General features: G+C 43.9%; 1 protein-coding gene across 4 annotated transcripts in view; it reads right to left on the reverse strand.

The window, feature by feature from the left end:
* tub (TUB bipartite transcription factor) overlaps nt 1–15,167 on the reverse strand; it is a 121,594-nt gene that overhangs the window by 63,244 nt on the left and 43,183 nt on the right. The window contains exon 1 of one of the 4 annotated variants that reach the window (XM_054732045.2): nt 6–765. The exons of 2 other annotated variants lie outside the window; for them this stretch is intronic. In XM_054732045.2, coding sequence (XP_054588020.1) covers nt 6–50 — 45 coding nt within the window. In that variant the 5' untranslated portion in view covers nt 51–765. Of the gene's footprint in view, nt 1–5; nt 766–15,167 lie in introns of those variants that run through there. One more of the 4 variants, XM_015953100.3, reaches the window with a different exon arrangement.

Here is a 15,167-nt window from a genome sequence, read left to right on the forward strand (position 1 = left end):
GGTACCTGTAAGGGATCCAGTCGGCGGAATGCTTGGAGCTCATTCTGCATCAACTGTGAGGCTAACGGCCTGCAGCAGCACCAGCGTAAGTGGCTACAAGGTCTGAGGATGGCGATCACAGCCACAGAGTCCACATCGCCTGTTCATCTTCTGCACCCAGCTCGATATTCCCACTGTATCTATGTGCTTCCTCTAACCGTAGTGCGGAAAATTCTAACAATCCATCCAGACAGCTGCACTCTTCAGTCTCGCATGCTGAGCACATGAAATAGAGGCTTCTTCTTGTCCATGTGTACGCTTCCACTCAATGCCTCTCCTCTTCTCTTCTTCCATCCGCTGCCTCTGCTTCTTCTCGACGCTGGCGCTCTCTCTCTCTCTCTCTCTCTCTCTCTCTCTCTCTCTCTCTCTCTCTCTCTGTATGAATCTCTCAGTGCTTCTTTCCCTTTAAATCCCCCACCCCTTGTTTATTCTCAGGCCAAATCTCAATCTCTGCCTCTTTGCCCAATCTAAGTCCAGTTATCTGTCTCGCAGCATCACCTGCAGCAGCATTGAGAGCAGAGACTCGAGGGGAGGGGAAAAAACAAGGCAATGAAAGAATGCCCTCTGCTTTCAGCTCTCTGTAGCTCCTTCAATGCTATTTCTGCACAGTGTCACCCACTCATTCTGGTGCTGCCCTCTACACACTCTCACACACACACACCATCTCTATTTTCAGTATTTCTTGCACACTTTGTGTGTTGCATGAAGCATGTAAAGCAGGCTCTCAGATGTGTTTTCTGGGCCATCATTTTTTTTAATTCCCCCAGAAAATACATTAGCATACGAGTGTGCAGACCTGTGCCAACAGCCTTTAATTCAACACTTTCTACAGCTAGACAAAGGCACACTGTGATAGAGCCACAGCTCTGAATCTCTCTCACACACATCTGCTTCCGCCCTCCCTCTGTTCACACAAACACACACCACTCGCTGTGCTCTCGGGGTTATTCAGGAGTCCATCTATAGACAGTTAAACCCTCGTAACAATTTACAAGGAGTCGATTCATGCCATTCCTGTCGCGCCAAGGAAGCATCCTCATTTTAGGTGTGAGTACTGAATTGTGTCAAATCACCAGCAGCTGTCCTGAAAGTGTAGCTCTAATAGGTACAGGTGTGAAAAGCATCCTGTCCTCTTCTCACTTCTTGACACAACATGTCCTCAGGCAGCAACATCTTTTGTTTGCTGCATTGTTGCACCAGTTTCTGAGCTTAATCGAGGACTGGGCAGTGCTCTTATGAAATCCATGGATTGAAGTCTAGGCACACGCATACTCACAGATAACGGCTGAGGCATTTGTCATGTGTCGAGGCCAAGGTCCACCCAAGGTCAGAACACAATTCAAGTGCTGAAAACAGCAAAGTTGTAATGCATCATTCAGCTCCAGACAAAGTGTAATTTAAGCAAAGACAAAGCGTCTTCAGAGCAACTGCTAAGTGCAATCAAGTACCTTTCTTCAGTCGTTTTCTTCCTCCTTAAAAACAAGCACCACTTAATGGCTCTGGTAGTTGGCTGCCAAAGTAAACAGGCAATGGCTTAAAACAGCAGGGCACAACACAGTCAAGTTCTGCTTGATTATTATATAAGACATCCAACTCATCCGAGCAATCAAATATATTTCACCTGAATTTCCTGAACACAATGCTAGGATTTGCCATTTCTATCATTCTATTTCTTCATAAGCCTCCTGGTAAATACAATAGTCAACAATAAAACCCACTGTAAAGGATTCAGCAATGTTAAAACACAAGTGAATGAAATTTAAAGTCATAATTGGTTTACATTAATACGTGGGACTGAAATGAGGGTCAGATTGTTCAGGAAGTAAATTTTTGCATCAACTATTCACTCTCTTTCCTTCGAGCAATTAACTAGGCAGCCTCAAAACCTTGATAAAGCTAATAGCTCCTTCCCTGAAATGTCAGGCTCATGAACTCTGACCTTTTGTTACTACAACACAAGTTTGGGTTTTGGACTGAACAGAAGAAAACATCTGTTGCTCTTGTGTATATTGCATCTTGGTCAGCTTGCTTCTCACACCAAACCCTCTGTCAGGAATCTTGGTGTGACCTTTGACCCAGCTCTCACCCTGGATTATCATATCAGATCTCTTGTTTGCTCTTCCTTCTTTCATCTCAGGAACATTGGTAGGATAAGCCCCATTCTGTTCCACTCTGAACTTGAGACGGTTATCCACATCTTCATCTCCTCACGCTTAGACTACTTGCTTTTCACTTGTCTGAGAAAAACCTTCCTAAACCGTTTACAGGTGATTGCCTTATTTGGTTCTGTTTTTAACACATAAAAGGGTTGTTTTACCTTTTTGCTGACAGTTTCAACCACTCCTGTAGTCTTCTTCAGTGCTAGCCACTTTTGGCAGTAGCTGTAGCTCTCAATTTACCTGACAATCTACGTTCCTACCCTTATCTTTGGTCACAAGTTTTGGGCAGTGACCAAAAGAATGAGATGAAGATGTCGAGCGAGACAAGCTACGGCAACTTTTGTTAAACTAAAAAGACTCTCTTTCATTCGACTCCTTGGACTAACCACTATCCATGAAGTCAGGATTCCTACACTGCCACACGCTGCGCCGACTTTTGTGCGTCAGTACAAGATTCCCCTGGCGTCCCACGGACCAGTCCAGGAAATCATTGATAGCCTCTTGGCGAAAGGGATCATCCGACCCTGTAACAGCACCTACTCAGCTCTCTTGTGGCCAGTAAAGAAATCTAATGGTAAGTGGCGACTGACCATTGACTACAGACAACTCAACAAACAGGTTCCCTTGTCTAGGTGGCCGATGGCCCGCTTGGAACAAGAACTCCCGAAAGTGAAAGACGCTAAATACTTCTCCACCCTTGACATTGCGTCTGGATTCTGGACAATCCCTGTCCATAAGTCTGACCAATACAAACTAGCCTTCTCCTCTGCCAACCACCAGTACACCTTCACTTGGTGTCCTTTTGGCTACTCCGACTCACCAGCTGAGTTAAACATCTTCTTGGACAAAGCCTGCCCTGATGCTCAAGAGCGAGGTACCCTCATCTATGTCGACGACATTCTTGTTCGTAAGCATACCTTGGATGACGACCTGTCCGAGCTGGACCACGTCATGGGTCAGCTCACAGCTGCTGGTGCAAAGATTTCTCTCGCCAAAGGTCAGTGGTGCAGGTCAAAGGTTCAGTTTGTTGGCCTCCTTGTGGGACCACAGGGAGTGTGGCCTCAACTTGGCAGAATTCAAGGCGTGGCCACCATCAAACCTCCTACGAATGTCTCCGAACTTCGGAGTTTTCTCGGTGTGTGCAACTACTCGCGCCAGTTCGTAGAACACTACGCTGAGATAGCGAGACCTCTGACTAACCTACTGAAGAAGGGTGTGCCTTTCGAGTGGACTGAGCAGCAGCAACAGGCCATGGATGATCTGAAGGCCGCGTTATGCTCAGCTCCGTGCTTGGCGCTCCCCGACTGTGACAAGGAGTTCCACCTTGAGGTTGGTTTTTCATCTCACTGAGTGCCGGTCTCAACCAAGTATATGACTGCAACAGGCGTGTCGTAGCCTATGCTAGTAAGCTCTTGTCCGGTCCTGAGTTAAAGTACTGTGGCTGTGAAAAAGCTTTGCTTTCCACCATATGGGGCGGTGAAACACTTTTCTAGCTAAATCGGTGGACAGAAAATCATCATTGAAACTCAGCATCAGCTAGTGACCTTCCTTAACAGTCAGCGCATCAGAGATGGTGTGGTGACCAACGCACAAATCGCGTCATGGCTGCTGGCTCTTCAAAGCTTCGACATTGAAGTACGCTACGCCCAGAACTGCTGTAAACTCTTGACATGGGTTTGGCTGCGTGCCAACACTGCTCGGACAACGCTGTCATGTCAGTCCTGCCAGCTAGCCCTCCTCAGTCTCTTCTAAACCCCTACCACCACTACTTCGACCAGTCTCTCTGTGTGGACTTGCCACCCGTGTACGTCAATGGCAGTTCTTTTCGACACGGTGATGCGCCTAGGTCAGGCATGGGTATCTTCTGGTCACACGCTGACCAGAAGGACTCCCGGTGTTACTGGTTGGGTCCTAAGACCTCACAATTTGTAGAAGTGGCTGGGATCTTGATAGTACTACAACTTGCTGTGGACCGTGGAGTCCATGAGCTGGTGATTTGCACCGACTTGGACTACGCACGCCTCAGTTTCATTTGTCATCTACCTTCTTGGAAGAGTAACGGGTTCCTGACCTCTAACCAGAAGCCCGTTAATCATCAGGACCTCTTCATGGCTTGTGACGCCCTAGCGACGTCACATGACATGCACATCTATTGGCGTAAAGTCCAAGGACATTCTCGTGCACCCAAAACTGACAAGGATCTGAACGACCTTGCAGACTCTCTTGCCAAACAAGGTGCGGCCGATGGTACCCCATGGGTCTACAATCCCTTGTGGCTCCCTGAAGATGTGTCTTCTCGGTCTGACCCACTCCTGTGTGTGGTGACTCGAGCTCAGGCCGCTAATGCGTCCACCTCCAAACCATCCGAGGGTGTGGTGTCCATTCAACCTGTCTTTTCTGGTAACGATCTTGTCAGTCTTCAGTCCCAGGACCCTGCTATAAGCAGGATGATCCTGTACCTTGCTGATCCTAATACTCATCTGCCTTCTTCCGTCAAGCTGGACTCCGTTCCTGAGCTCCGTGCTCTCTTTCGTGTTGGTGTCACGCTGAGAATGGTTGAAGGGTTGCTGATGCACACCTCCAAGCCTCCTTTGCCACCTGTCCTCGTGGCGCCACAGTCACTAAGGGGGGGCATGATCACACAAGCTCATGACTCTCCCTCCGCCGGACACAAAGGTGTCAAGGCCACGTTCGGTGCCCTGAGCCAGGTTGCTTATTGGCCGGGGATGCGTTGTGACGTCTCAGACTACGTCCAGCATTATTTGGTTTGTTGTCAGTTTCAGCCATCCAACCCCGCACACAGAGCTCCCCTACAGAGAAAGGGACCATTCACACCGTGGTCGGACTTGCAATTTGATTGGGTGGGGCCTCTGACCAGGTCCAGCAGGGGTAATAAATACGTCTTGACCGTAACCTGTGCATTCGCTAAGTGGGTTGAATGTCTACCAGCACCTAATGACACGGCACAAACAACAGCTATTGTCTTGATGAATCACATCTTCGTCCGGTTTGGTCTTCCCACTCGGGTTGACTCGGATAGGGGAACTCACTTCACCTCTGAAGTGATGGAACATCTTTGGCGACTGTTGGGTGTGAAGGCTAATTTCCACATTAGCCATCGCCCCCAGTCTTCTGGCCAGGTCGAAAGGATGAACCGGATGGTTATCAGCATGTTGAGGAAGTACGTGTCCTCTAATCACTGAGACTGGGATGTGAAGCTTCCGTTGGTCCTCATGGCCATACGGGCCACCCCTCATGAGTCTACAGGCGTCTCCACATTTGAAATGATGACAGGTAGACAGATGACCCTACCACTTCACCTGCTGTACCAGCCAGTTCAGTCCGAGGCTGACCCAGCTTACACAAGCGAACAATATTTGCAGGACCTGAAGAACCATCTGCCTGCAGCGTTTTCGTTTGCACAGACAAATCTGGAGAAATCAGCTGAGGGCAGGACGGCTTATTATGATCAGAAGGCCTCACATTCTGAACTCAACATAGGTGATGAGGCCTGGTTCTACATCTTCGCTCCTAAAACCGGTAACACAAAGAGCACCTCTGGTAAGCTGATTAAAAAACTTTTGCCGAAGTGGTCAGGCCCATATAAATGCTAAGCTCTCTCCAGTCGTGTGTCAGATCAAGACTGCCCAAACAAACAAGGAGCCCGTCTATAAATGGGTCCACATGGACCAAATCAAACCGCACAAGGGTTCCACTAACTTGGACAATGCTACCACCAACAACTTACTGACTTCAAAAGGGGGTGATTTCATACCTCATCGGTTCCATAGTTCTCTATTTCGAGTTACACAAGTTTGTCTATGTTTGTGTGTGTGCATGGTCGTCTTTCCTGTTTATACATGACGTGCAGACTTGGGTGATTTGAGATGGTCATGCTGTGGGTTCCTGAAGTCAGGTAATCAGTAAGTTAACCGTAAAAGGGTTTAATTTCACATACTGTTGTGTGTTGGGGTTATTAGGAGCGAACAATTCGTAAGCTTTAACTTACTTTTGGATTCTTCAATAAATTCTGTAAATATGGGAATATTTACTGATTTATTAATTAATTAAGATATTCTTAGATATATGGGGCACCATTCCCCTTCAACCGGGGAAAATTTGAATCCAAAACTCTTATCAGTCTTTCTTGAAGTTCGTAGAATCCTTGGAGCAGAGACTTCTCTTCGACACAACAAAGCTACTGGAGACGAAAATCTGAATTTTATAACGTTTAATTAACAATTTGTCAAATGAATAAACAGTGGCATAAATGAATAATAACCATGTGATATAATAAAAGGATGTATATTCAAAATAATGTTCAAGGTGTTTTGTGTATATGTATGTGTGTGTGTGTTTCTAAAATGGAGTCTGTATGCAAGATGGCTGACCCCTTTGTCTGGCTAAAGTGTGGGTGGCAACATGCACTTTAACTTCCAAAGCACTTAGAATCAGTAGTAACTTAACCTTAAATCACTCAAAACATTTCAAAGGATCATGAAACAACACAAAAGATTAATCACAAGTTAATATCTTTTAGTTTATCAGCCTGGCCATGGCCGAAAACATTTAAAGATACCAAACAATGATCAATAAGCAGTTTATTTATTCAAAATGACCCGGCGGACGTGTTTTGGGAGCGAAAGAGGAAGACGCGAAGCTACTTTTTAAGGAATAGCGCGGTTTTATTGCTTATTCTGGACTATAGAGGAAACGGGAGGAGAAAAGGAGAGAGAAAAATGAGTTTTCTGATCACAGAACAGCAAGGCGTCCCCAGCTGTTTGATTTGACGGTTCTCCGTGTTTTCTCCGCAGTTTGGCGTCGTCCGTCGGTTTGATGCTTTCTCCGTTGTTTACCTCCACGAGTGTTTCTCCACGGGCTGGACACAAAGAGAACGAAGTTTCTTTTGTGCTGAGTTTGACAACTTACAGCGTCTCTGAGAGCTGGATGGAGCTCCGCTCGTTCCCAGTCAGGTCCTGATGGAGTTGGAGTGTAGTTTCCAGCAGTTGCGTGGCTCAACAACTTGGGCACTTAGAGCTTCCGCGTGCTCAAGTTGTCGGAGCGTTCGACAAGCGTGTCCTTACCGCCAGGTATCCTGGGCAAAAGAACGAGGTTTCTTTGTCTCATTCATGATTTATAGTCTTTGAAGTCGCGGGAAAGCTGTCCAAGCTCCCGCCTCCCGCAGATCGTGTTTCTGGTATTAGGCGGTGACGTCATCACAATGCTTCCGTGTGCAAAGCATCATGGGAAATGAAGTTTCTTGGCGCTGATGTGATTATTTGCTTTTCAGAGCAATTTAAGCACAGTCATTTTGGAGAAAATCACTGCATAGTAATTTCCTCATGAGGTCAGACCCTCAACATGTGTTATCTAAATTTGTTTTATTTTCACTAATCTTAATTCCTTATGGGTTATATTCACATATAGGTTGATTACTAACTTCACTGATTTACATTTTAGTGCTTTTCGACACTCATATAGCTATCTTTTTATATTATTTTACTTACAGTTGATTAAGTTTTAAAAACTTTATGATTAACTTTGTTAATTTAACAGTAATGGGCTACTACCATTTTTGCCCTTCATTTTGATGACATTTTTACTCAGTGTCGTGATTTCTCCCATAAATATAGTATAAGGGTTTTGTTACTTTATTCCTTTACACCACTTTTTCCAGTACACATAGTGTATTGCATTCATTTCTTCACTTGAAGTCTGTTCACAAAATTGCTTCACATAGTACATACAGGTACACAGAGTGCCAGGTTTCTTTTTCTTTACTGATTTACATTAGACACAATCTTGTCGTGTCAACATTGAAGTGCCCTGTGTTGTGCTTTCTCTCCTCTACTGAGTTTCACAGATGATCCTCGATTCCCGGGTTGGCCTATGATTCGTCTTCGGATCCTACTGCTGCTTGGTGTTCCGGCTCGTTGGACCTGGACGTCTGTGGATTCCGGCTATTGCTGCTGGGATGTTTCCTTCGCTGGGACCGGATCTGCTGCCTGCTCGTCTTCCTCCTATTCTGGATTACGCTAAGTGCAATTACAAGGATCAAATTACTGTTGACTTATTCCCTTCCTGAGGACATATTCATGATTTGCTGACTTTTGATTAACCGCCTTAAAAGGATTTATCCTCTCCCAAAGGAAATTATATACTTTTGGCCTCTGCCTGGGAAATTACATCTTGCATTCTCGACGGAGACCCTCCAGGACTCTGTTGTTCAACGCCAGGTGGTCTCTGACGGATCACCGTGCCCTTGAAAAGGGGGGATATGTAGCGTGATGAATTGTCCATCTTTGACCTAAAGGCCCTGCTCTATTTGCTCTGCCCAAGCAAAACAATAAGTTTCTGACACAAGCCTAATCTACAAGATATGGACCAAGGCCACTCATGCTCTGTGGTCTTATCTAAACTGTTGCTTCCTCGGACCGCACAAGAAAGAAGAAAGAAGACCAATAACTCTTCTCTTTAAATAATAATCTAATAAATTTTGTTAGTCCAAATAATCTTGTGAAGCTCAATGTTCAATCAATCTGTGAAATCTGAATATTAATTACTTGATATTATAATCCTATGATAGTATATAATAAGTAATATAACTTTAAATATTTACACTAGACTGATCACACGTAATGCTAAAGTCACATGACACATTTCCTTTTCCTGATCCAATCAGAACCTTCCAGATCTGATGCAAGGTGTGGTTTTGTTGGTGCTTGTGTAATCCCCATTTGTTGTCAAATTCTGATTTGACAGTAAATCAAAACATCCAAATTATAAAACTGTGCCCCACGTCATCTTAACTTCAGTTCCAAGCATTCTAGAGAAGTTATCGGAGTAGCCAATCCGTAACTTTCCTCTTAAAGCCGAAAGAACCTAACGACAAGCTGGATTAAATCTGTTGCATGTTCCACCTGCTGCAACGGTTCCTTCAGAATAAAAGCTGAACCATCACGACCCCTTCAGGGTCTCGCTGATGCCAATAAACTGTCGTGACCTGGGAGTAACTCAAGACTGGAAGGGTCGGCAACCGCTGCATATCTACAGGCGTCGGTTCCAAGAGGATCCAAGCTGGACCCCCGACATTCCGGATCTAAACGGGGACTTCCGTTGGGGTACGTAGACCGACAGATGGCGTCTCAATGTGTGTTATAATCTCCAAACCAAAGCTTAGAGCAAAACAACATTTCACTCCCACTCAGAACTAATAGTCTCTCCAGATTTGCTGGTTCTGAACATATTTCATACACACACCATCCTCAGTCTTATTCCACCTTAGTTACATCATACACATAGTGTTTAAAGTTAGTCTTGTTTAAATTGTTTAGAAATAAATCTTCTTAAACTTTAAAACTTAACTCTCTCTCTCTCTCTTTCTTGTCTCTGGGTTAATACGAAGTGTTTTCTAATCCCTGCAATAAAAAGTTCCGATCTTCTGGTTAAAGTAAAATTCAAAGATCCACCAAATTGATTTCATATTTCCTATGGAATCTCACATTTTATGGGTCATTACTTAAGATGTAACTAACGAATCGTTACACAGGTTAATATTTTATATTTATATAGAATATTACATCTTCATGGTCATAACAGATAAAATCTGTCATGATCCTCGTGCCGAGGTGAGTGCTCCTCCTAAATTAACCATCTTTGAGGTTCTGTGTCCCACAGGTGAGGAGCAGAGGGTCACCAGGTGTGCTGAATCAATCATTAGAAGCTTGGGTTTAAAAGGAGGATGGAGACACCACTCGAAGCTGGATGATTACTCCAGTATTGGTAACGCCTGCCACTCGTACTTGTTTGCTCGTAGTAGTTTGACCTCGCATGTTTAGATTATTTGGATTTTGACTTTGGACAGTTTTTTTTTTGTTGGATTACGATTTTGAACTTGCTCCTGAAGCTCCGTCTGTTTTCCCTCCTAGGATTACCACCACAACCTCCACCGCTCCTACATTTCCCCTCTCTGCTTCTTCACCTCCCGTCCGGCTGGATCGCCACACTCGTCACCTTGGCACCCTGCTTGTCCCGCAGCTCGCTGAGCTAAGAACTCTGAAAAATTGCCCATGGCATCATTCACTGGATTCCAGTGCTTCTTGAGTTCCCGTTTGATTAATAAAATACTTTAATTTCTTACCTCCTGACTCCAGTGCTGATTTTGCATGTCTTGGGTTAAACGCCTTCCACAAGTCATGACAAAAATCATCAATTTTCCTCCTCTACAATGGACAAGATTTCTATGTATTTTTTTCTGTTATGAACGTATCTATTGTTTTTACTCATTTACGTGTTTCAGCATGCACTCTGAGTATGGCTCCAGAAGAGCTGCAAGACTGTTTGAATGAAGAGGATCTGAATGATCTGAGGAATAGCATGTCAGTTTTTAATCTCCTTTTATTTTTTGGACATACTATTGGTATTGTTTTTCTTTCTAACAGTTATATTTTTTCATTTATAGTGTTGAGATCGATGGATGCTGTGATCCAGGTGAAGATAGCCCAGAAGACAAGCTCTGATGAGGATTTCTTTCCACACCTTTGTTTAGTGTGTTACTGTTATTCAGTGCATTTCAGATAATAATTAATTTTTTCATAATTTGCTCATAAAATTGAATGTATCTGTCATTTTTTGTTTAATTTAGACCACGCCTTGCAAAATCAAAATAAGTCATTCAACAACTATACAACATCAGCTTAGATGAAGCTGTTATTGATGTAGCTACTACCAACGAACCAGATGAGGAGATCCAAACCAAACCCAAACAACCCAAAGTTCTGTGTGAAGAAGATTTGGTTGGGAAAAGTGCCTGCATTGTCTACAATGATATTCTGCTGCAGCTGGTGTCATACCTGGAGTTGCCTTTCCGGACATGTAATTACAACGATCTAGTCACTGCAACAGCATGTCCAGGAAAAGCCCCATTTCAAGCAATTTGAAACCTCGTGGAACAGGAGCCTGGCTGGAATGGATAAGAGACCATTTTCTATTTTTGTTTAATGATGAATGATTAGAAACTATACTTATTCTTTTCTCATTTTAATCCTAAACATTTTTTCGATATATAAGTTATATTCAGTTTCTATTTTTGTCAAAGTTGTATGTTGTGTTTATTTTTAGACTTGTCCTTTCGGACACATTGTGTGGAGATGGAATTCCCAACCTTTGTTAAAGTTTGGGGTGCAGGGAGGTGACTTTATGTTGGCAACAAACATACTGTTGTCGGGGAACAATTACCGAAAAACAGCCCTCCTCTTCCGTTTCATGAATATGGGAATGGTGGCACAAAACACTTTTTTCTAAATACAGGATACATATTGCATTGAACCTGTTGAGAAGTTTTGGGAGAGCACCAAGACAGAGGTCATAAACAGCTTAAAACACAAGGACAAAGTGGTTGTTCTAGGTGAGATTTTATGTAATACTTATTCCAATGTTCGTCATTTTGAAGAGTCCAGTGAGTGTTTAAACTTTGTAGTAATATAATTAATTTTTATTTTGTCTGCAACAGGAAATGGACGAATGGACTCCCCAGGTAATGTGTGCTATAACATGGAAGGCTGAAGGATTTGTTTAGTTGAGCGACATCTCAACTGTTTTGTGTGTGTGTGTGTGTGTGTGTGTCTAGGCCATTCAGCACAGTATTGTACATACACAATGATCGAACAAGATTCTAGAGACATTATACATATCGTGACTGTTGATAAGCGGGAAACAGACAGAAAGTCTGTACTTATGGATAACGAGTGCTTCATAAGAACCATGGATGTCCTCCTCCACGAGCTACCAGTGAAAGAAGTGGTCACTGATGCTCACCCTCAAATAACAGCATTGCTTAGTAAGATAAACTAAGTCCAAAGATTTTTGTGATTTGTTTATTGATTTCTAAATACTGTACTATGTGATAGATCCAGATCTAGGGAAATACAAAGATGCCCATCATTCCCTTGACATCTGGCATGCTGCAAAGAATTTGGGGAAAAAGATCCGACGAGTATGTTGCTTTTAAAAATCCATTTTCCATTTTCATCCGCTTATCCGGATTCGGGTCACGGGGGCGGTAGCCTAAAGCGAGAGGCCCAGACTTCCCTCTCCCCAGCCACTTGGGCCAGCTCGTCTGGGGGAATCCCAAGGCGTTCCCTGGCCAGGTGAGAGACAAAGTCCCTCCACCGTGTCCTGGGTCTACCTTTAGGTCTCCTCCCGGTTGGACGTGCCCGGAAAACCTCACCAGGGAGGCGTCCAGGAGGCGTCCTGACCAGATGCCAGAGCCACCTCAACTGGCTCCTCTCAATGTGGAGGAGCAGCGGGTCTACTCCGAGCCCCTCCCAAATGACCGAGCTTCTCATTCTATCTCGAAGAGCCCAGCCACTCTTCGGAGAAAACTCATTTTGGCCACTTGTATCCGCAGTCTCGTTCTTTCGGTAACTACCCAAAGCTCATGACCATAGGTGAGGGTAGGAACGTAGATCCACCGGTAAATCGAGAGCTTCGCCTTCTGACTCAGCTCTCTCTTCACCACAACAGACCGGTACAACACCCGCATCACTGCAGATGCAGCACCAATCCGCCTATCGATCTCACGCTCCAGTTTTACCTCACTCGTGAACAAGACCCTGAGATACTTAAACTCCTCCACTTGGGGCAGGACCTCATCCCTGACCCGGAGAAGGCATTCTACCCTTTTCCGAAGGTGTAGTGGCCTTTTAAAAATAACAGTTATTATCCCTGCATTCTTCTATAACAGATTTTGGGTCCATGGATCAGTCTGATTGGTTTTTATTTTCACAGGCTGGCATGAAAAAAGAAAATGGTGCGATCCTGGAATGGACAACAGACATAGTGAACCACTTTTGGTATTGTAGTAAAGAAGCGACTACAGAGGAACATTTCAAGGTACAGTGGGAGAAGAAAACTTTGTTATGTTATTAGTATTTCTCCAGCTAGAAACTGATGTTTTGTCTACCATCACTAAAATGCTGCACATCTTTTAAAACTTGTCAATTATAATTTTACAAATGATGTGGTATGGGGTCCTGCATCATGTGCAAAACCAACACACGTGGGCATCTGGTTTCTGTCAGCATGAGCCTTTGGACAGTTCGAGATCTGATAAAAACTGGCTGATTCAAGGTAATCAAGGATATTTATTTCTAAATCTGAAATTATGATTTTGAACTCAGCCTACTATATTGCACATTCAGGTTCTGAAGCTCACCTGGCACTCGCAGCGATCGTTTTAAAGAAACGGTGGTTAAAGGACGTGAAAAAGTTCATAACTTTATGTAAATTATTGTCATTTACTATTGCATGATGAGCACAGATTGTCATATATATATACACTTTTTTGCAAGCACATCAAATATAATTGACTGTACTTGATTTGTAGTATCTACTTCATTATTATAGCTAGCACACCAGAAAAGCTATACACACTGGTTTTATTAGAAGTTTTTGTGTGTTGTCTTCACCAGAACAACAAGTGATTTGGAGAGTTTCCAGAACCACGTCCTAATGTATGCTGGGAAGCGGTTTGCATACAGTCCACCAGTATACAAGGCACGGACGTTGCTTGCTGCAATCGACTATTATACCACAACCACCGACCTCCAGCTCGCAACCGTGAAGGAAACAAGATATAGGTTTTAATTTTAGAAATATTTTCTATTTTTGAGGCCTAACTGTCACATTTTGAATTTGTTTCAAAACATGAAGTAAATTTCTATTCCAGATACCGGCGGCACTACAACAAGAAATCTAAGAACTGGAGTGTCTCCAATACAAAGGAAGCAAAGCAGTACAGTTACATTCCACAGAAGGGAATGTCGAGTGGAGCTGGACTTCCCAGTGCACAGACTCTCAGACCAGGTGACCTGAGACTTTTAGGATTGCTTGCAGCAACAAATCCACCATCCACAAAAGAACTTGTACAGGCCCGTGTTTCTAGGGGGAGATTGTGTCCCCCCTAAAATAATAAAGAACATAGAAAAATGAACTGATGGTGTTATTTTTTGGAACTATTTATTTCACATTTTCAGAGTTACTTACAAACAAACATTTTAATTACTGAAAATGTTGTTTCCATCCATCCATTTTCTAAACCCGCTTGTCCACGTAGGATCGCGGGAGGAGCTGGTGCCTATCTCCAGCGGTCAATGGGCAATCAGGCGGGGTACACCCTGGACAGAGTGCCAGCCCCATTGCAGGAAAATGTTATTTATAACTATGATAACAAGACACCCATTTTACGCAGCTAGACGATGTACTCTAAATCCTGTGTAGTGGCCTCTGGGATCAGGAAAAGTACTTCTGATCCTCCCTACACAACAGCTTGGAATCACAACCCTGTTCCCTTGTCCAACACGGCAGTGCTGCCAGAAGACAAACTGTCTGTACGCTGCATGCCGGTACTGGCGTTGCTCAACACCAGGTTCCTGGGCATCATCTATAGCGAAGATGTCAATCCAAGCTGCACGGGCCAGCATCAACACTCCTTCATCTAATATGTAGTAGTTCATATATATGTTCATATTTTGCTAATGCAGTCATCAGGTACCATTCTGCAGCAAAGCCTCTCTATGTCACTATCCATCTCCCTGGAGTTGTTGCATGTGCACCAGTGTAAGTTATATATGTTTTCAGGTTGAGGAGTCTCAGAAGGATCTTACGATGCCAACACGTCAAAAAGCAAGCCTGGTAATCTTGACATCACTGTTTCTAGCAGCTGGTCTTTTTCTTGAGCTGACAACGACTGTATTTTGGCCTAGAAAGAAAAATAAACTATTTACTTGGTTGACAAGAAGATTATTTTTGTCTGGGGTAGAGGATAGTTTACCTGCATTTCAGCTTTGCGTGTCTCCTGAAGATTTCCCAGTCGCAATTGTCTGTCAGGATCCAGGTCTACCGTGAACCTAGATCCTCTGCTTTTAGCCCTTACTGCCCCTCTCCCTCTTCCACCCCCTCTCCCTTGTC

This window comes from Nothobranchius furzeri, chromosome 9 (genome assembly GCF_043380555.1).
Source record: "Nothobranchius furzeri strain GRZ-AD chromosome 9, NfurGRZ-RIMD1, whole genome shotgun sequence".
Lineage (NCBI taxonomy): Eukaryota > Metazoa > Chordata > Actinopteri > Cyprinodontiformes > Nothobranchiidae > Nothobranchius > Nothobranchius furzeri.